Raw genomic sequence first — 22,246 nt, 5'->3', positions numbered from 1 at the left:
AGGAACACCAGCTTATTGTGGAAAGTGAGGAACTAAACCAAGGGCAAGAAAGAGAAACCTATCGTGCCACCACCTGCAGGGAGCCTTCGTGCCAACCCGTTAGGCTTACATATTCACGAGAAATCCGGTGAAATACGTCCAACTGTGGACACAAGTGCACATTCTTAAGGTGAAAATCCCGAAGCAGTGCTGCCGGAGTTGTGCGCCCACGAGGGCAGACAGAGCCAGGGAGGAGGCGGCCAGCCCCGCGCTTCCTGCCGCCCGCCCGCCGGCTCCTCGTGCCGCTCAAGATGATGGACGAGCCAGCCAGCAGGTGCCGCGCTCTCCTGGACTCAGACACGGCTGCCAGGCCGCCCGCCTGCCCGCCCGCAGCCACATTCAGGGCTCCAGTCTCTCGGCTGCACCCCCGGGGCTTCCACGCGTCCACCCGGTAAAACTCACAGCTCCGACCCCGGCAGCAAGGAAGACAGAAGCAAAAGCAACTGGGATGAGCTCAGATTAAAAAGCTCTTACGCAGCAGAAGAGAATGCAGTGAGATTACACCACCATCCTACTGGGCGGGGGCGCTCACCCGTGTGGACCACAGGGCTGACACCACGGCCGACCACGGCGGCAGGTGAACGGGCACCTCCCGGGGGAGGCAGAGGCCCTCGACGCAGGAACGACACCTGTCTGGAGTGTCCGCAAGGACATGCTGCCACACCCCGGGAGGGGCAGGCATTAGGAAAGCCCTCAACGGCAAGGGGCCCAGGACGCTGCTGGTGACCATCCTGGAATGTGACTGGATCTACCTTGAAAAGCTACAGCAGGACATGCCGCTAGGCCCGGTGCCTCTCTGGCATCTGCACAAAGAACATGGCGCCAAACGCCATCAGCACTAGCGACGGCCCTGGTGCCTGGGTGAGAACGCCTCAGACCCGAGGAGAGAGACAGCGGCCGTTTACAGCCAACTGGAAGGAGCCGAGGAGACCATGTAGTGAAGCAAGGACTGTGTAGTGACCAGCAGAGAGGAGAGAGGACGCGTGCACAGCCGATGGCTGCACAGAGACTCAGAAAGGCCGGCGGTGGTGGGAAGGCGACGGGCCCAGCCACGCGCGAGCTGGGGGCAGGACCCAGTGCACTGGACAGGGGCCTGCCCGAGGCCCCGCGGCTGCTCGGGGACAGCGACCCGAGGACACACACATGCTGCCCGGGGTGGGGGGGGCCCTGTTCCTGTAGCACCGCGTCCGCAGCCACGCTCGGGAACAAGCCACGCCCCCAAACAGGCAAGCTGCTCAGGAAGACGCGTCTCGCACGACCGCCCGACACTGCACGCCAAGGCCGCTGGGAGGGAGGGCGCTCGGTGCAACAAGCCAGAAGGAGAGTCTCTCTTCACTGAGCGCCCTCCCTCCCGACGGGCTCACGTACAGGAGGAACACAGGGAAGCGACAAAGGGTCAAGAAAGAGACAAAACCTGCAGGTGACCATGGAGCTGAGGCCCCAAGCAGGGGCGGGGAGGGCACAGGGACCACGGTGACGGGCCACGTGCTGTGGGGGTGGGAGCCTGACAGGGACCGCACCCGAGGGAGAGATAGCCAACGCCGTACAAAAATGAACAGTAACGTAAGACTAAATCAAAAAGACAAAACCCTTTAAACCATATAAAAAAATAAACGGCAGCGGCAGCGAGCTTTCTAAGGTCCCGAGGCCGGGGTGAGGGGCGGTGGCGGGGAGAATAAACCACAAAGAAAACCCGGAGCGAGGACGGCCCGGCGGCCGGCTCTGGACGCGCTGCCCCAGCGTCTCTGAGGCGAGCACAGCCTGCAAGCGGCGTCTCCGTCTCAGACCCCGTGTGGGTTTTACCTGAGCTGCCAATAAGGCCGGGTCTGGGCCCCGCGCACCCACACCGCCCCGGGGCCTCCTGCGGACCTGAGTCTTGTCGGCCCGCCCAGGGGTGACCCCCACTCCCGGGGGTGCCCTCCCCCGGGTACCCCGCACCCTCCGGGGACTCACCCCGCCGTGCCCGAAGAACTCGCAGTAGCAGCAGTCGCAGTACTTGCCCTCCTTCTGGTTGGTGGACGTGGAGGTGCTGGAGCTGTGCTCGGAGCAGCTGTCCTCGTCCCCGCTCTCGTCCCCGTCGTCCTGCTGCGGGTCGTAGGTGCCGTTCTCACAGCGGTGCCCTCCGCAGTCGGGGTCGCTGCAAACCGCACGGGGCGGGTCAGCGCCGCGTCCCCAGCCCGCCGCCTCCCCAGGCCCCCGCCCCAGAGCAGGGGCCGAGGCTGCTCGGGCAGCGGACACCCGGCCGCAGGTGAGGTGGCACAGTCTCGCCACGGCCTGGCCGCATGCTGGGGCGGGGGCCCGCGAGGGGGAACCCGAAGGCAGTGGGAACTCTTAGAAAGAGGCCCGAGTGTGCCGTGTTGCCCTCTGCTGAACGGGGCGGGCCCCAGCTCCCAAGAGGGCGCGGGCCTCGGCTGGCCGCTCACCTGCAGACGCTGGGGGGTGCGCTCACGGAGCCGTCCGTGCTGGGGGGCGGGGGGGCCGCAGGGCCGGGGCAGAAGCTCTTGCGCGGCTCCACGAAGCCCGGCGCCGTGGTGGCCGTCTTGGGGAACGCCGGGGCTGGGAGGTTTCCCAGGTGGGGCGTGGGGGCGGGCGCGAGGGCGGGCAGCGGGGCCAGGCCGGTGGGACTGCTCCTGGGGGCAGCGGGCACGGCGTGTCTGTGGTCCTCCTTACTGATGCTGTGGAAGACGTCCCCTGCAAGCAGGCCCCCGTCAGCACCAGGGCCAAGGACCGGCCTTGCGCGGCGCAGCTCGAGACCCCACAGCACAGCCCGGGCCAGGAGCTGCAACTCTGCGCCCTCGCCACGGCTCAGCATGGAAACCCGTCTCCCAGACGTGCCCCAGGGAGCCTGCCCCAGCGAGCCTGCCCTGCCGGCCGCCGACCTCCCCGGACCCCACAGCGCCCAAGCTCCTGAGTCGAGGTCAGCGGGACCGTCAGGATCTACAGTCTCGTGACTTGATTTAACTGAAGAAAGTTTTTTGCGTGAATCCTGCAGGGGCCCCGTGGGCACCCTCCGCTCCAACTGTGTGGAGAGGCGCACTCAGGCACCCCCAGCAGATGCAGAGCCCCGAGCTGGCTCTCGCTGCCCCCAGGCCCTCTGCCCACCTCAGGCTTCCAGTGCTCCCCCACCCCCGCCTGGGGTGGGCCCTTCAGGCCCCTGAGGCACATCCAGGGAGGAAGCACCTCGAGTGGCAGACAAGCGGGCCGGAGGGCGGGGCCCAGAGCCGCAGGAGCCTGAGCCCGGGGCTGGCGGCCGTACCTACGGAGGGCGGCCTCTTGGACGACACTCTGAACTGGCTGTTGCTGGACTGCACCGTGGTGGCCGTGCAGGAGACGGAGGAGGTGGCTGAGGAGGTGGCCATCACGACCTTGCTGGCTTCCGTGAAAGCGTCTTGGAAATTGTACAAACATTTCTTTCTCGCAGTGTTTTTTTTCTCTTTACTCTCTGCAGGCGTTTCATTGCTAGACGGAGGTGGGAGGGCTTCAGGTCTCGTTTCTGAGAGAGTTGGCCCTAATACGTCACTCCCTTCAGAGAAGAACGGGAAGATTTAGGCGTCAACAGTAAATGCCACTGAGGTGAGCCCCACGGACCTGCTCCTGACTCGCCCCTCAAAGGCTGGGCTGCCCCGAGTCAGGACCCCTGGGAGGACACTGGGCAACCAGCCTTTATCTACGAGAGAAACTGCGCCCCTGCTATGTGCCAACTCCCGTGCTAGGTGCTTTTTGGGGATGCGCATTGCCCAACAGCTGTTTTAGCTCAGGTTCCGAAGCTGCTCCTATTATTCCCACCCTCAAGATGAAGAAGCTGAGGCTCAGAGAGGCTAAGCAACTTGCCCAAGGTCACACAGCTAGACACCTAAGCACAGACCAGATGTAAGGCCAGCTTGTGGTTCTGAGCACATGCAGGGGCTGAGGCGGGGCCATGAGGGGCTTGAGCCACGTGACAGGTGAGGTGGGGGCACCAGCTCCCTCAGGAGCGGCAGGCCCTGCTATCTCAGTGACAGCTGAGCCTTGGCAGCTGGGAGGAAGCAACTTGTCAGAGGCACAGGGCCCATGTAGGGCCGCCACAAAAGAGGCACGTAAGACACGCAGTCACGTCCACCAGGGCATGACCACCCACTGTGCACGGCTCAGAGCCGGGGGTCCCCGCCTGAGGACCAGAGGCCAGACACCAGACCCTGGGAAGGAGACGCTCAGGCGGGGGCAGCGTGGGGGGCGGCTGTGGGCCATGGCAGGCACGGGGTGGCCAGTGGGCAGGGAGGGCTGGGCCCCGCCCTTGGCTCCTCCCAGGGTGTGAGGCAACCACCATGGCAATGAACTCAGCGCCGCAATTCAAACCTTCAAGGAAGTTTAACGAGTTCCTTACCAGAAACTGTGTCTGGCAGGAAAGTGCCAGGATTCCAGTCCTTATCATTCATCACTTGCGCGCCCCACAGACTTATAAACTTAGAACTATTCCACTCTGGCGTGCTCCCGAAACAGCTCGGGTAAATATGGTCCTGAAGAGACGCACTGAATACCTGATGCTTGTTTGTGTGATTCTGAACAGGTGCTGGCGGTAAAGCCTACAAAAAAAAATGCTCTAATCACAATCAGGATCAATAGTCTGTTTCCCGGCGCAGACCACAGAGCCGCGTCGTCACAGAGACCGAGGGCGGCCGGGGTCCCGAGTGACGTGGGAGGCCCGGGGCGCCGCGCAGGCTTGGAAGCGGCTAGTGTTTCCAACAGCCTCAGGGCCGCGACTGCTGACTCCCGCGCAGCGACGCCCGCGCGGCATCCCGCCACGCCGCCCAGGAAGGTGACTGTGGAGTTGCAGAAAACGGGACCACGGGCTGGTCCCACCCACAGACGGCCTGGGGCCCGCGGCCCCAGGGGAGGGGAGCCGGAGTGCTGCTCCCTGCTGAAGACACTAGGGCCCCTGGTCCAGAGGGGGAACCCAGAGTCCCAAAGGTGGCTGGCCCACCCTGCTGCCCGCCGGGCCACTGGCACGGGGGCCTCCGGCTCCTCCCTGATGTGAGTGTCTGCGCTCTCTGCACCCACATTCTAGGACGTCCCCGCCCCACCCAGCGAGAGGTGTGGCTGCCTCCACCCCCAAGGCCGTGGCCAGGACCGTGGGAGGCCGCCCGCTGAACACCCACGGCCATGGTCGTCATCTGAGAATGTACCAGTGATCATCAGAAGCTCCCATGTCTCCCTGCCCTCGAGTTACATAAGCTCCAGGGGTGCGGAGGGCTGGGGCTGGGCCTACCCAGGCTGCGGCACGTGGCCACCCCGTGTCTGGCACTGCCCGAGCAGGCGGCTGGGGGGGAGGGGAGGAAGGGTGGTGCCGGGCCCCAACCTGCAGCATGCAGTGAGGGGTGAGTGTGTGGACTCGCGGGGAGGGTTGGGGGGGACTTCCAAGAGCGGGTGATGGCTGGGCAGAGGGTGGGAGGGAGGGCGCAGAGCCCCCACCCGAAGGGTCAAACCAGAGGCGGCCTCGAGAAACCTGGCCCCCCAGAGAGGGCAAGAGAGGCAGCGGAGCGTGACCGCCGGAAGGACGCATGGGAAGGGCGGCCCAAGTGTCCGCTCGGCCTCAGGCTGTGGCGTTGGGCTCAGACACCAGCCCCCCTTCTCCTAGCTGTGTGACCTCAGGCAAATTCCTCAATCTTCTTGTGCTTCAGTTTTCTCATCTGTGATTTGGAAATGCTCCCTCCAGGTTGTGGAGGAACGAAACCAGAGGCGCCAAGCGCGTGGACCCTGGGTGCGTGCTCAGGGGTCTGTGCGCTTCCTGAGAAGGGCCCCAGACACAGACCCGGCCCCACTCCCCCGCCAGCGCCTCAGAGAAGAGCACATGGGGTGGCAACCCAGCAGTCGGGCCCTCGCACACCTGCTGACTTGAGCGGTCGGAGAGGACGTTCGGGGCATGGATGGGAAGAGACCGGCAAGGGTGGCCGCCAGGGCAAAGGCAGGAGCCAATGCCCTGGTGGGCAGTGCTGGCGGTGAAGAGGCAGGGACAGCACCCCAACAACCTCCAGCGCCTAAGAAGTGGCGGCCAGTTGAGAGCTGCTTTGCCGAGAAGGACTGGTGAAAACTAAGGAGTCCCGAGGCCCTTCTGCTGAGGAGTAGACCCCAGCTCCTGTCACGCCACCCGTGACCGAGAAGCGGCCCTGCCGCACAGCCTGGTTGCTGAGATGCACTGGCCTGGGCATGCCACCTCTGTGCCCGCGGAGGGCCAGGCTCCGCCACTCCCTTCAAGGCCCAGCGCAGCCTCACCTCCTCTGCACAACCTACCCAAGCCTCCAGCAGCTGGTCTCCCCTCTGACCTGCACTCCCTCTGAAGGGATGTCATATATTTTGATTTTTCAATTTTTGTCTTTGTCTTTCTTTTAACCCCAAGACCCTTGAAAATGGGCTCTAGACTTAACGGATTCTGTTTTCCTGGCATGTAGCACGGGGCCTGGCACCTACTGGATGTTCAATAAAAGCTGAGCTCAGCACGGAGGAATCCGGGAAACACAAACTAAAGCCCCTACAGGGGCAGCCTGTGCCCCAGAGCCCACCAGCCCCAACAGCAGACGAGTTTCCTCTCAGAGAAAAGAAGCCTCTCTCTGTCAGCAAGACCGGCACCCAGGCCCCCGCAGCCCACTGGCTGTCAAGTGCGAGGCGAGTCTCAAACACGTGGGCGATGCTGTTGGATTAGGACACTGACTTCCGTCTTTGCACCAGTCCGCACAGCGCCAAGTGACGGAAGTTTCGATTGTTCTTCAGACCGAGGCAAAGGTGATCTTAGAAAAGCAAAAGTTTTGCTTTAAATGAAAGTTCTGGCAAACACACAGTCGACGCCACCACCACATGCTGCTCGCGCTCGGCGGAAGTCGGCAGATCCAGGCTATCTCGTCACCACCTCTGCCGTCCCAGATGGGCACAGACAAGAGCCGAGAAAGTAAGGTGGGCCTGACAGAGATGGGACAGCAGAGGCTCGGCCAGAAGGCAGCCCAGCGACGTCCCAGGACACGGGACATTGAACTGAGTGCCTGAAGTCTATGTTTGTCTCACTAGGATTGTCAAGATGCCTCTGAGGACGGGAGGAGGCCAAACGCCACCTTTGTCTGGGCCTTGCTATTTCTCAGGCCAGAGACCAGAAGGCAGATCACAGGGGACAAGGTGGCCCCACAAAGCACTCGGCCACGTCCCTGCTTCCCTCACAGCTTTCCCCCTAGATTCCACCCGGACCACGCTCACGCCCCGGGGTCACTTCCAGGGACACTCCTGCAGGGGTGGGCTTCCCCAACCTGGTGAGGGAGGCAGCAGCCGACCAGAGCCACTCAGGAGACCAAACTCACTGAGGCTGTTTCAAATACTCCTCATGCTCCCAGGGGAGCAGTCACCTTCCCTCCTCCTTCTGCCCCCCAGGCACTTTCCTGCCTGGAGATCGTCCCCTAACCTGGAAGATACTGACAAACTGAAGTTGGCACCTAAGTGGCAGATTAACATAGAGAATCACTTAACTGTAAGACTAATACAAAAAAGTTCTTGGAGGGGCCTCCCTGGGGGCGCACGTGTTAAAGACAGTGCTATACAGTGCTGTCAAGCTACTGGTAGCCACTGCAGCAGAAGTTGGATCCCCCACCAGCCAGGAGCAGCCCATAGGGCACAGACCTCTCCTGTCTCCCTGCTGTTTCCCTCAGCAGTGCATTTCAGTCTGCCTGTTCTGCTCCCCACTCTGTCTCTGGTGAATCTTCTCACCACCCGCAACTCTGGCCTGTACCCCAGCTCTTGTGTGCATAAACCAATCAATCTTTAAAATTAAAAAAAAAAAAAAAAAAAAAAAAAAAAAAGAACTGTGGGACAATTTCAAAGGATGTAACATGCTAATTGGATACCAGAAGAAGGAAGGAGACAGACAGAAGAAATGTTTGAAATCCTATGGCTAAGAACTTTCCAATATTAATGACAGACACCAAACCACAGATTCAGTAAGGTTGGAGGAAACCAAGTAGAATAAATACCCCAAGTCAACACTTAGGCATCATATCCTATGCAAAGTGCAGAAAACCTTAAAAAAATCTCAGTGCAGTTTGGGGCAGAGGTGAGGGAGGAAACCCTCTACCTACAGAACAAGGAAGAGAATCAGAGAGGACGTGTCACCAGAAACCATGCAAGCAAGGGGACAGTGCAGTGGAATATGCTTTAGAGTATGAAAGAAAAAACCACCAACCTAGAATTCTGTATCCAGGAGCTTATCCTTCAAAAGTGAAGGAGAAATAAAGGCTTCCTCAGACAAACAAAAACCGAGGGAACTCATCGCCAGCAGACCTGCCCTGTAAGAAATGTTCAAAGATTTTCTTCAGGCAGAAGGAAAACAATACAGATCAGACACTTGGATGTACACAAAGAAAGGGAGAGCGCTGGAGAAAGACTATGTAAAAATCTCATTTAAATTATTAATTCATAAAAAACCCGTCTTAAGTAACAATAGCAGCAATGTACAGGGCGATCGAGGCGGACACCTGTAAATAAGGACAGCAACGCCACAGGCATGGGGACGGTCTGTTAAAAGGAGCCTGCACTACACAGGAAGTTTAAGAGTGTTCTTTGAAGGGGGGCTCAGATTAGCTAAAATGCATGTTCTACATTCTAGGACAACTGCTAATTTTTTTTTAACAACAAGTTTACTAAGAAAAGACAAAAAAGAGAGACACCTACAGAGACACAGATGAGCAGTCTCAAAAGGTAAGAACTGCCACAGCTGCTAAAATTTTTTTTAAAGTGTAATTGATATGCTATGAAAGGAGATAAATGGGATCAAAGTGCCCAATTATAAGTCGAGGAGGCAGAAAGAGAAGCCTCTGGTAATACATAGGGAAGTCACAAAGAGAATTGCTGTTGATAGGGTGGTCCTGCATCAAAAGTCACTTTAAACATGAATGGTCAAATATACCAAAGGAAAGACAAAGACTAATGAGTCTATTTTAAAAAAGTCCCAACTACATGAGTCTAAAAGAAACCTATTAATTAAGTATAAAGATTCCCTTAAGCTGTAAGTTAAGTGGATGGAGAAAAATATACCATGTTGGCACTAATCAAAAACTGGAATGACTGTACTGATTTCAGACAGCTTGACTTTGGAGCAGGGAAAATCGCCAGGAATAAAGAGAAGGGCATGGCATAAAGATAACAGCGAATTCTCTAAGACATATACACCTGACAACAGAGAACCAAAATGCATATGGCAAAAAGAGATAAATATAGGGGAAAATAAGGGAATTCATTATTATTTTTAAAAAATATTTTCATTTATTTATGCACACAAAAGCTGGGGTACAGGCCAGAGGTACGGGGGGTGAGAGGACTCACCAGAGACAGAGTGGGGAACAGAACAGGCAGATTAACCATAAAGTATACTGCTGAGGGGAGCAGCGGGGAGACAGGAGAGGTCTGCTGCGCCATGTGGGTAGCTCCCTGGCCGGGGATCAAACTCATGCTGCAGTGGCTGGTGATAGCTTGATAGCATTGGGACTTTAATCCCTGTGCCACCTGGGAGGGCCCCGTGATTTCATTATTACAGTTGGAGACGCAACACTCCTCTCTCAGAAATGGACAGACCCAGCAGGTAAAAAAATCAACAAGGATATGGCTAAACTCAACCACACCACCCACCATCTGGATCGAATCAACTACTTTGCCCAAATTAAATGATGACATGTTCTTTACGAGGTGGCATGGGGGGGCATCTTCCTGGTGGCACAGTGGGTTGAGCGCTGCGTTGTGAAGCTGTCTGCAGCCTCTGCAGCACAGGTTCGATCCCGGCCAGCCGGGGAGATTCCCACATGGCGCAGCAGACCCCTCCTGTCTCCCTGCTGCTCCCCTCAGCAGTGTCTTTGGTCCGTCTGCCTGTTCTGTTCCCTGCTCTGTCTCTGGTGAATCCTCTCACCCTCCCGCACCTCTGAACCCTAGTTCTTGGATAAATAAATAAATCTTTAAAAAAACAAAAACAAGGTGGCATGACTTGGTGGCAATCCACCAAGACAGACCGCATTCTAGACCATAAAAAATAGTTACAGATTAAAAAAATAATAGAACTCATGCACTGTATGCTCTCAAATCATAACAAAATAAAGTAAAACCAGTATTAGAAAGACAGCTGGGAAATCCCCAAATATTTCTAAATCAAATTCCCTGTTACATAGTTTTAATTTTTTCTACAATGTTTTTTCTCTAGCACCTCTCCAGTATTTTCCTTTGGCAACTACTTTTAACTTTTTTTTAAACTTTTTAAAAAAGATTTATTTTTATTTATACAAGAACTGGGGTATAGACCAGATGTGCAGGAGGGTGAGAGGATTCACCAGAGACAGAGCGGGGAACAGAACAGGCAGACGGACTGAAGACACTGCTGAGGGGAGCAGTGGGGAGACAGGAGAGGTCTGCGGCGCCCTGTGGGTAGCTCCCCGGGTGGCCGGGATCGAACCCGCGCTGCGCTCGACCCGCTGTGCCACCGGGGAGGCCCTACTTTCAACTTTCAAAAAATATATTTTAACATATAAATGAAAGGTATATATTACTGGTATGACATTTAAAAATAGTCTTTCAGGTCTCTCGATTTCAGGGAAACACGTCTCTCACGGCGTTCACGGCAAGCACCGAGCGCCACGTGCTCACCCACACACTGGCTACAGGATGGACTGAACAGCGACACAAACCCTTGAAGACGACAACTGTCGTTTCACCACAGCAGAGACTCCTAATGGTTCCGGCAATACAGAAACAGGGAGATGAGCAGGGCCTCGATGCACACCACCGCCCCGCTCTTCAGCAACACTGTCACCCGCCAGCTACACCGAACATCATGCCAAACCAGCTGGCCCGAGAAAGACAAGTCAGTGCCAGCTGACAGCGCTGGGCAGGCCGCTGAGCCCAGCCAAGCCCAACTAGCCCCAACAACACAGACGCGTCTTGCATGACCTGGTAAGTGACAAGCAAGTTTGTTTAGAGGAACAAACACAAAAGTGTTTATACCAGGTGTAAATAACATTTTCCCAAACATATCTCATTTTTCCAAATGAAAATGGCATCCAACTAATGTATTTTAAATGAATTAATGATGAGCCTTGACATCACTAAGTGGTTGATGTCAGACGTAACAGCTTGTATTGGGCATGTGCTTCTGTCCTCAAGTCTTTCACATCCACCTACTGGACTAAAGCTTAGGATTATCAAATAAGTAGATTTTAAGGACAGACAAAGCTCCCACAAAATGTTTTTCTCCTCCTTTATGCTTCTGTAAGACTAGAATGTACTGAGAAAAGTGTCAGGGGACACTAGAGCTAGTGTCTCACCAGCTCGAGGAAGAACCAGTTTCACTTCACTTGCAAATTTTTAGGAACTATTCTTGAGTTGCATCTAGCAGCAAGAAAGTACAACAGGACGTCTGTACGCCTTCGCAGGGTGCAGCAAGAACCAGGGCGGGGCTTCCCGACCTCCTGTGTCTGCCCAGCCCACGAAAGCGGCCCGGCTTGACCACGTACCTGAAATGCTGCTGAAAACCCCCCTGTTCAAGAAAGCATTAACTACTCAATCTGATAAAGCATAAGCACGAGCCATGACATGTAACAGACACAGGGCACATTCCACTTTAAACCAGCAGCTCCTGATCTCCCACGTGGGTACCTCCCCAGAAAGCAGGAGACCCCAAACCCCGCCTTGCCCGGTCTTGCTGCAGAGGGCTCCGGGGGAAGCCCCTTCCCTGCCTGTCCACGTCCTCCCTGTTTCTCCATCAACAAGCACCATTTTACATGACAAATCAGTAGAGTCTGGAGAAGATTCACCTTCTGACCAATTAGAACTAACCTTGAACCAGAATAAAAATAAAAACCAGAATTTGAGTCATAAAAGGTAAATTCAAAATAACTAGAAACACAAACAAAAGGAGCTGTGCATCCCCGGCAGTCGAGACCCCGGCAAAAGCGGGGCTCCCGAGCAGACCCAGAGAGCCAGGCCTCTGTCCTGCATCCCTCTGTCCCCCTCGGGAACTGCTCTGGGGGCCTCTGGCCGCGGGCCGTCAGGACTTCCTGCCTGGGGGCTGTGCCACGAAAGAGCCCCCACTGTGTATGTGCCTGGCCCATGCGGGTGGGCAGACTCGTGACCATTGGCCACTGACCACCCTGCTCAGCGCCAGCGCCGGGCCCCAGAGCAGAGCGTGTAACCAGTGACACCCCAACATGCGAGAAGTGCGCGCCCAAGTCACCCTGGAGGGCAAAGAGCTGTGTTCGTGCCGTGGGGTTCAGAACCAGAGTCTGAGCGTGTGGGGAGGCCGCGGCAGCAGAGGTCGTGCTCGAGTGGGCGGTTCCCCACACGGGCTGCAGACTGCGGGTCTTTGCTGACCACTTAAGAGGTGAGAGAGAGGGAGCACTCAGGCCCCCTCCGCCTTGACTTACCTTGCTGTGTGTGAAGGGGGGTGCCGTGTACAAGGTGGGGTGGATGAGAGGACGGGGCAGGTGTGGAACCGCGTGCAAAGGCACATGTCCGTGGATGTGGGGGTACAGGTGCAGAGCAGGGTGTGTGGGCTTCTCTGGGCTCACAAACTGATGGCCAGGAGGAAGCGCCCCAGCGGTCATCGCTGAAGTGGACAGTCCAGAAGCTTCCTGTTTACAGACGTGACACTCACAGGTGCTGGGAGCTTGTTCAGCCTAAACAGAAAGGAAAAAGGTGCCTGCTCAGTGGCTGGAACACAGGAGGCGACAAATTCAATTAGAGGCACCACATTCTACCAAGAAGTCACTCCAAATGGAAAGGTAACGGGCTGGTCCTGGCACCCTTAATGAGGGACCCCAGCGGCAGGGGTCGAGAGGCCTGAGGAGAGTCCCCAGGTGGGCATCTGCTGGGGACAACCTCAGGATCACAGCCTGGCCTGTCTGGGCAGGGGTAAAGGGGCTGGTACAATGGCGGAGCAGAGGGGTGGCCACGGACAGCAAGACCTGGGCACTCTGCCCCGCTGGGCTCAGGCTTAATAAAGGGCTACTGGACAGTCTCCAAAATGCACCGAGGTGGGGCTTCCGGCTAAGGTGCAGCGAGGCGGCCGGTGGCTCCGCTCCCTCAAAACAAGCGTAAAATGGAACACAACTGTCAAAGGCAACACTTCTGAGGCTCTGAAAACCAACCAAAGGAAAAAACAAATGAGACGTGTTTATTCAGGCAAATCTGCTGGGACTTCCGGTAAAAACAGAGGGCGTCTGGCCCTTCTTGCTTGGGGCTCTACCCTGTGCCTCCACACCTTAGAACACTAAACTGAACAAAACACACTTAAAAGACCAGATAGCCGAGAGAAAATGGCACACTACTGAGCTTCTTTAATGCAAAAAGGGGCAGTAGAGGAGGAACAGGATGGCAACCCACTGACGTGCAGGAGGAACAGCGCCGGCGTCACGTCAGGCGGAGAGGAGCACGGATCCCAAGCGGGCGCGGTGGATGACACGCAAGGCCCAACACGGGGGTGTGAGGACACGTTTTGGAATCACAGACACCACGAGGCTGCAGGCATCAGGCCGGAAACATCGGAGGCAGGTGGCGGCCCATGAGCCGGCTGGGGCAGCCATGCTGGCGCCGCCTCAGCGCCCACGACAGACACCGACAGCAGAGAGACAATTCACGCCATCAGCCACTTGGCCCAGAAGACGACGGTGACGGACGGGGGCACATGCTCAGCCTCGAGGCCGACATACGTGGCTGGGAGAGCAGAGACAGTGCGGTCGGAGCCCCCAGCATGGCGGCCAGGGCATGGGAGGCCTGGGGGCGCCGCCTGCCAACCCGGCTCTCGCTGGTAGGCCCCCTCGCTTAACAAGGCAGAACGTGACCTGGGAGAAACTTTTGCTAGGACGTGGAACAACCTCAGGAATTTAGGGGCTCTTAAGTCAGCAGTTTAAGCTTTTGATTCAACAATTTACTAAAAGGAGAACAAATCAAACCCAAAGGATACAGAAAGTAATAAACATCCAAAGAAAAATCAACGAAGTAGGGAAAAAACCCAGAAAATGAATAGTCAAAATTTGGTTATTTATAAAAATTGATAAAACTTTAAGCCAGGCTCATGGTGGGGATGATTCAAAGAGCCATACAAGAATTTTAAGGGACTATAATAACCCATGCTGTCAGGTTACACATTCCTAGAAAGACAGAGATTGTTAAAATTAAGAAGATACAAGAAATCTGATTAGATCTGTAATAATTGGAATTCGTAATTACAGGTTCTGCCATAAAAAAAGAACAGGCCTACGGGACTTCACTGGTGAATTCTATCAAATATTTAAGACTCCTCAGCCGCGCACACACCCCTTCCTAAGACGCAGCAGGATACCTTCCAGCTCCCCCCGAGCCGGTCACCCGGCGCCAGTGTCCCCAGAGCAGTACATAGGCCAGCGTGGGCACCATCCCTTCCGGCAGACGCAGACCCAGCCGCGGGCAAGCCAGCCAGTCAGCAATGCGCAAGCAGCATTGCCCACGCAAGCATACAGACCTGCGGCTGCAGGCGGGAGCGGGCCCACAAGTACAGGAAGGGGCCCGGGAACCCCAATGCGTGTCCGTGTCTGGCAGGAGCCAGACAGAGCGCTCTCAAGTCCACACAGGGCACCTGTGAAAATCTGCATCACCCTTGCTGGGCCAGACGGGATGGCCCCAAGACTGCTGCGTGTCCCGCACCACCAGAAGCCCCCGGGCCCAACCACGCAGGGGCTCGAAGAGGCCCAGGCTGGGGAAGGTAGAAGCGGAGCCGCCGCTCGCAGACAGCAGGGGCCTGCGTGCAGGGCCGCCCGAGTCCTCCGCCACAGCACAAGCCCAAGGCTGCTGCACGTGGCCGAGGGAACAGCCCCGTGGGACGACAGCCTGGCAGGTGAGGGGATGTCCTAGTGCCCGGGCTAGACAGCCCGCGACAACTCTACGGAGGGAAACTGAAGATGACGAAATAAACGGGGAGGCCCCGCGTGCACACACAGAGACTCAGTTTTGTCGAGACTGTTGCCCTAAACCGGGCTGGAGCGCACCACTCACAGGGTTGGGCGCTGAGACTCAGGCTTGGGGTGCAGCCATGAAGCCCAGCAGGCGGGAGAGGTCCACACCAGCTGCCCCAGCGCTCCAGAAGGCCCAGGCAGCACAGGTGCATGTGGCAGGGGACAAGGCCTGGGCAGGGCAAGGCCTCCCACACGCCAACTGTTTCTGCTGAAAGGCCGAGGCCACTCAACAGGGAAAGGGCCATCTTGACACAAAGGGACTGGACAGGTGCCGCCGGGCAGGGAGCACTGACCCTTGCCTCACACCACGAGCAGAAACACAGCCGGTGGCCACAGACCCGCCCAGGGACAGCTCTGCACAGGGCAAAGCGTCCTCGGGTGAGACACAAGCACAGTCCAGAAAAGCCAGCAACAGGGGGGCCAGCGGCAGTCCACTGAGGCTGAGAACCCGTGCTGTTCAAAACCGCTTGGGGCCGCAGACCAAGCGACGACTGCAGGCCACAGGCCGCACACCCAACAAAGGGCTCGCGGAGCACGTGAAGGTGACAGAAGGGGATGAGGGCCCACACGTGGGACCGGCGGTCAACTCTGCCCGCGCGAGGTCAAAGGAAGCCACAGGGGCCACTGTCTTATCAGAAGGCAAAGCCCAGAACGGGGACAGCACCTCTAGGGGGGGGCTCCTCGCTCCCAAGCAACAGCCCTGCTGGGGGCATGCCAGGCCACACCCACCTGTCCAAGCAGCAGACACCGGACTGGACCATCCACTGCGGGAGAGAAGGGGGAGACATGCACGCATCCCCCAGCAGGACCGGGGAGCAGGACCCCCGGGCCACGCGCATGCCGGCCGGCAAAGCACGGCAGGTGGGAGCATGGAGCAGAAGAGGGTGTGTCAGGACACAGCCTTCTCCATAAGAAAAAGACAAATACTCGTGTCTGCAGAGATGGACCCGGGCAGGACACAGGCATGAAGCGGAAGTGGCCCCTGCGGACGAGGATGGCGGAGAGGCGGGGTCAGCTGGGGATACCTGGGCATCCCCAAGCTGCATCGCGCCCACAGCTGGTGGGCCACGCCCTCGCCTGCACTGTCCCCTTCCATCTGGAGACGCGGGCGCCTGTGTAAGACTCCGAGTACCTAAGGAAACGGCCGTCTGGGGGCGCCTCAGCACCAGGCCTGCTGAGGGATGCCCGCAGGGGAGGGATCCCTGGAAACCAGCCCCCTCTAACTCCACGTCCTGTCACTTCAGCTAGTGAAAACCCTCGGCCCTCGTCTCTGTAGGGACAAGCGCTGTCAGACCGTGGGAAAAACAGGTCGTGGGCAGCATCTGTCCCCGGGCCTGGCCTGCTCCTCTCCCGTCCCGGCCTTCAGAGGTTACTTGAGTCAATTTTGTTTCAGTAACGTTCATGTTTAGAGAAAACACACACAGAAGAAACCCCTGGCAGAACAGAGCCTGTAAGGAAGACGGAATCCCACCTGCTGGGCCGGGTATGACGGAGGCGGGCTGTCCCCTTTGCTGTCCTCTTTCCCGGGGCTCCCGTCCCCCAGTGGGACGCCAGCTTCCTGCAGGGCACCCACCGGCTCGCCCCCGCTCTCGCCGTCTGCATCTTCGTCGTCAGCGTCCGAAGAGCTGCTGCTGGTACTGCTCACCTGAGGGGACTGAAGACGGCCCGTCATGTGCACGCCCCAGAGCAGGCTCGGGCAGGCAGCCCCGCGCCACGCCGCTCCCACCTCGTCCTTCAGGGCCAGGTTCTCGCCGGCCCCGTTCAAGCTGCTGTGCGCCCCGTTCATGCCGGCCGCCACGCCCGCATCGTCGTAGCTACTGAGCGGGTAAATGTCGGCAAACTTCGCTGACAGCGGAGCAACGTCTTCGTCGTCACTACAGCTGAGAAGAGCAGAGGGTCAGCGGGCAGGGTGGTGAGGGCCTGACCACCGGCCCCCGTCACGCTGAGCCCCAGGCGGCACCACCGAGACAGCCGTCCCACGGTGGCCAAGGACGGACAGAGCCCTCTGGGAACAGCTGCTGCGGACGAGCCGGCCACTAGCCAGGACAGGCATTGCAGACGCACTGCGGCCTGGAGGCTGGCTCGCATGACCCCTGCATGGCAAAGCACCAATGCGAGGGCAAGGGCCCGTGCGCCTCGCAGACCCTCCGCTCCAAGGCGGTGTCTGGGACAGGCACTCGAGGGCACCCACCACAGCAGGGCAGACAGTGGAGGCCTCCCCGGCGCATGGTTTCCCGGAGCACGGAGCTCCCGGTTCGGAGGCAGCGGCTCAAAGCCGGCCATAGGAGAAGAGGCCCCGTGCCTCGGGAGGTGGAGGCCTGGCAAGGCAACCTCCCAAGAGCTGCTGTCCGGGGCCACAGGCGGGAGACACCAGGTGTCTTTCCCATTGCAGGAACAGGGTCTGCCCGGTCCAGGAAGCACAGGACACCCACGGGCGGGGCCAGCCCCGGGCGTCGGGCACCCAGAACTGCCAGTGCAGCCGCGGCATCCCTAGGCCAGCCTGAGCGCCACGTGCCCGAGAGTGCAGAGGGTGAGCGTGCCGAAGGGAAGCCTCGCCACTGGGGCCGTCCGGAGAGGGGAGAGACCCCGGGCCAGGCCATGTGGTCTCAGGGCCACGTCAGCCCCAGCTCGTGTGCCTGTGCGGCCTGCCGCCAGGACCCGCCACCAGGCCACACCCACTCCCGAGACCTGCCCGCAGAGCCACGACTTACAAGGCCGGCGCAGAGCCCCCACCCGGGAGGAGCAGCCGGGGGTGTGGCTGGGCTGCGAGTGGGGAGCTAGAGCCTGAGCCTGAGCTCGCCGGCGACGTGCTAGGCGGCCGCATCTCCGAGAGGCGGTCGGGAGGGGCGTCCACGTGCAGGGGCAGCTGGTGGGCGTGGACGTCGCCGGCGACGGGGGGTTCCACGATGCCGCAGGTGAGGATGTGTGAGAGGCTGCAGTCGTCGCAGGCACATCTGCTGGGGATGGGGACGGTCAGCGAGATGGCCCCAGGGTGGTCGTGCGCTCCCTGGGCCAGGGCTCACCTTCTCCGGTAGCTGCAGTTGGGGCAGTCGGGCAGGCTCAGCCGGGAGGACAGCACGTGCCGCATGGCGTCCGTGAAGTTGTTCTCCGTGGCCACCGCCTTCTTGCTGGTCAGCTGGAAGAAACAGCATGGGTCAACCCCAGCCGGGCCGCCAGCACAGCGCTTCCGTTGCCACCTCCTGTGACGGGCTGGGGCGGGGGCAGCGGGCAGGGATGGCATGTGCACAGAATCAAGGGGAGCCAGTTTCCAAACAAACCCCGCGCCCTGAGAACTCAGCCCAGGCCCAGGTGGGCTGCAAGCTGGTCTTAAGGAGGCCTGGCTGGTCCACACTGGGACTCACTCTGCGCCGCACCCCCAGAATGGAAACTGGGGGCTGGGGGCTCACGGGGTGCTGGGGGCGGACGTGGGAGCTACAGGAGCCGGGGTCCTCCTTGAGGAATGTAGCCGCGGCAGAGAACAGCTGTCTGGAATGAGCACTCGGTCCTGGGGGTGCGCACGTGCTGTGGCCGGATGGAGCAGGAGCCCCCCTCTCCTCGGGCCCCGCACCTGCTCCTCGAGGAGCCGCCGCTGTCTGAGCAGCTCCCAGTCTCCCGTCAGCAGGCGCTGCTTCGTCTTCTCTGTCATCTGCAGGGGGAGCAGCCTCAGTGCCCGCCGGGGAGCGAGGGGGAGGGAAGTTAGGAGACCCCCCGGGGCGCGCGGGCAGGGTCTGCAGGCACAGAGAGGGAGAGCAGGAGGCCGCCCTCCCTGTGGGGACGCGCTGCGGGGGGTGTGGGGGCCCCGGGGTCGCGTCCCGAGGCAGCCAGCGGGACGGAGGCGGACACGCTGAGCACCAGGGTGCCCCCGGGCCCACACGTGCTCTCAGGGCCCGGAAGCTGAGGGAAGGGAATCAAGACCAGGCTGAAGCGCGCCATATTTGGGGGGTGAAATGAGCACTGCCGGGGTGTGCACAAACGCATCCTTATAATGACAAAAGGAGCAGCTGCTGAAGCGGTGAAACGGGACCTTCCTAATCACCGGAGGAAAGTGGGGGGCACCGCAGCAGACACGCTCAAGGACGGGAAGAGCAATTCCATGAAACAGAACACACGTTCGAAAAAAATTTCAGCAATTTAAACTACTGAAGACGAAGTCACGGTTAAAATCACAGTCGGTTTAGATACAAACGACCGTGAGAGGTCAACGAATCAATTTTAAAGACGGGCCCACACGCAGAAAGAGACGTAGGGGCCGGAGGGCATCTGTGAGCAAGCCCGACAGCCAGATGTGGAGCGCGCAGGAGGGGGAGAAGCTCATGGGTACGCAGGGGCCTGGGGAGACAGAGAGGCAGTTGGCTAGCGGAACGAGGCGCTGGTGTGCAGACATCTTCCCAGCTGAGCTGGGGTGAAGGGACTGGGGGGCCAGCCGGGCGAAAGGGCAGACACACATGGGGGCAGATGCGTGGGGGGGGGGGCTCTCTTTAAACCACAGGAGAGTAGCCACAGTCCACACATCCCGCTGGGCCCGTGCTGCGCTTTTTGGAGCTGAGTCAACATTAAGTTCTGGGGGTGCCACCACCATCCAGACTCCTCGGCAGCTCCGACAGCCCAGTGGGGAGGAGACTGCCGCCCTGCCTGACCAGGACGCCTGAGGAAGCACCGGAGGCATGTCCAGGCCCAGACAGCCCCCGCGCCCCACGGCCCACACCTGCTCGTCCACGTAGGCGTCGATCCGCTGCTGGCACCGCAGCCACTCCTCGGCCACCCTGCGCAGCTCCTCCTCTGAGTGTTGGAAGCGCCGCAGCAGCGCACTGTAGGCATCCTCGCTGCGGGCGTCCCGTGCAGAGCTCCCCAGCCTACAGAGAGGGGCCGCTCAGCCAGGGCCAGCCGGGGGTGTCTGCCGGCCCCCAGGCGCACTGGGCAGTACCTGCCTCAAGGCCAGTGCCCCCGGGACACCAGGCTGTTTGGGGGCGCACGGGGGATGAAGCCAGGACCGGGCTTCTCGGTGCATGGGACACATATGGACACCCCAAGGAAGTGGGTGTCCCCTCCCTGGCTGCACCCAGCGCCTGCTCAGAAAGCTGGCGCGAGGCAGGTGACGACGAAACAGATGGGGACAAAGACGGCACGCAGGTGGACAACGGCAAAGGCACCTGCACTTCCGACAAGCAGGGCGGGGCCGGGAGGCACCTGTAGAGGAGGGCCAGGGAGGGCGGGGCCTGTCACCTCTAGTATCTGAGCAGACCGTCGGCTGCACCAGGACGACTGCTCCAGGGATGCCAGAGTCCAGCACGCGTGACTGCTGAGAGCACAGGCTGAGGCGTGGGGCCTCGAGCGCTGCCGGCGTTAGAAGCCGAAGCTGCGCACCAGGAGGCGACAGGCACGTGGCGCCCCAAGCCTGAGAACACAGCCGTCCACGGGACCTCGGAGCAGCTCCCCAAGTCTGGGTTTTCCCACCTGCTCCTACTGTGTGCAGCCAAGCGGGCTCGCCAGGCAGACCCCACACTTCCCCAAGTGGCCTCCCCAGGGCAAGACGGGCTCTCCCCTGGTTTAGGTCATTGGACAGACCCCACAGGGGTGCTGGGCCCCCAGGGCACCATCTGTAGGCATAGAGCTGGCCGATGCGAGGAAGTGGGACCGAGACCCCAAGAGGACAGAGCTGAGCTCCAGCATGGCAGGGAGTGTCCGCAGAGTCCAGCAGCAGAGTGAGGGACTGAGCAAACGTGGTAACAGACACGGGGAGCACACAGGCCTCGATGGCGCCATGTGTCGTAAGTGGTGTGTGTATGTGACCCACTAACGACAAAGAAAATGACATAACACCTGTTCCAGTAATTACAAGCCCAACTGAAATTTCCCTAGAACTAAAGTTACACACACACACACACACACACACAAGCACAGAGTAAGGCCCAGCTAGAGACAACAGCTAAAGTCCCACAACCACAGACCAGCAGGGGCCTCCTGGTGGGTCAGGGCATGGGGTTGCTGACATGCAGCCACGGGAGCTGGTCCGGGTCCAGCATGCTGAGTGACAGCAGGCACCAGGGAAGCCCAGGTGGTGCCCAGAACCCCCCACCAGGAGAGCAAAGGCCCCCTGAGGTGGCACTGGACTAGAGCCTGACCCTGGAGAGCAGCCCCTCCCCACCCCGACATGCAAAGGCCAGGGCCAGGCAGGCCTGGGGCTGGCCCAGGGGACCCTGCCGCCGCCCCCGTCCCACACTTGTCCAGGGAAGGACCCGCACACCGGGCATGGGGCAGCGCGGGCTCAGGCCAGGCCTGCGCTCAGGACAAGTACCTGATCTGCGACACCAGCGCCGGCAGGTTGCTCTGGAGAAGAGGCTCCGAGAAGACCAGGTTCTCAAACAGGTGCTTGTTGTGCAGCTCCCACGTCACCTGGAACTTCTTGAGGTGCTCGTTCTCCTGGGCACACGGAGAGAAGACCCAGGGCCTCAGTATCCCAGCGCAACCGGAACAGCCTAGCCACACACCCGCAGCGGCCCCACCCGAGCCCACCACACGTGAGGGACACGTGGGGACAGGACCGGGGAGCTGGTGCTCGCTGCTGGCCTCTCCCCGCCCACCCCACACCGGCTTGACCACAGAGCGGACCCTCAGCTGCACGTTCCTGCGAGGAGTTTCTCTGCTGGTGAAGCTCCGCCCCCCCCCCCCCCCCCGCTCCCATGGGCCCTCACACAAGCTCTGGGAGTGTCCTGGCAGCACAAGGCATGACCTCTGCGGAGAAGTCACCCGGTGAGGGCAGACACTGCTGCTCCGATCCGGGCGGCTCAATCGGCCTAGAGAGGTGAGCCCATGTCTACACTGCAGATGCCCCGCCTGGTCCCTGGAAACCCCAGGTGCAGGCTGAGTGCACACAGTGGAGGCTCAGCTCACGATCACACGTGTGCGTGGGGCAACAAGTGCATGGCCACGCCCCGTGCAATCCAGCCCTCCGAGGAGGCAGAGCCAGCAGCTCTGCCCCCGCCCGCCAGGGTCCAGCCACCTGTGCCATGCGCAAGTATGCACCCCTGCATGGAGGCTCACCAAGCCCTGCCCGCCAGGGTCCAGCCGCCTGTGCCATGCGCAAGTATGCGCCCCCGCATGGAGGCTCACCAAGCCTGTGCCACCACAGCTGCAGCACTGGTCCTCCCAGCCACGGTGGGTGGGCGTTGGCCTGTCACCCAGGAACAAGAGGGCAATGACACAGGGTGAGCGCCAGGTGGGACAGGAGA

The 22,246-nt window shown here is 59.6% G+C and overlaps 1 protein-coding gene across 1 annotated transcript in view; it reads right to left on the bottom strand.

Annotated features, from left to right (window-relative positions):
- FAM193A (family with sequence similarity 193 member A) overlaps positions 1–22,246 on the bottom strand; it is a 68,054-nt gene that overhangs the window by 19,565 nt on the left and 26,243 nt on the right. Inside the window, 12 exon segments of the mRNA XM_054688182.1 lie at positions 1,993–2,176; positions 2,463–2,730; positions 3,296–3,562; positions 4,403–4,601; positions 12,453–12,704; positions 16,489–16,671; positions 16,744–16,897; positions 17,729–17,971; positions 18,041–18,153; positions 18,586–18,663; positions 19,723–19,870; positions 21,313–21,437. Coding sequence (XP_054544157.1) covers positions 1,993–2,176; positions 2,463–2,730; positions 3,296–3,562; positions 4,403–4,601; positions 12,453–12,704; positions 16,489–16,671; positions 16,744–16,897; positions 17,729–17,971; positions 18,041–18,153; positions 18,586–18,663; positions 19,723–19,870; positions 21,313–21,437 — 2,214 coding nt within the window.

The sequence above is a fragment of the Talpa occidentalis genome, unplaced genomic scaffold (genome assembly GCF_014898055.3).
Source record: "Talpa occidentalis isolate TD23 unplaced genomic scaffold, MPIMG_talOcc4v2.1 talOcc4.6, whole genome shotgun sequence".
Lineage (NCBI taxonomy): Eukaryota > Metazoa > Chordata > Mammalia > Eulipotyphla > Talpidae > Talpa > Talpa occidentalis.
This window is presented reverse-complemented; position numbering and strand designations above follow the sequence as displayed.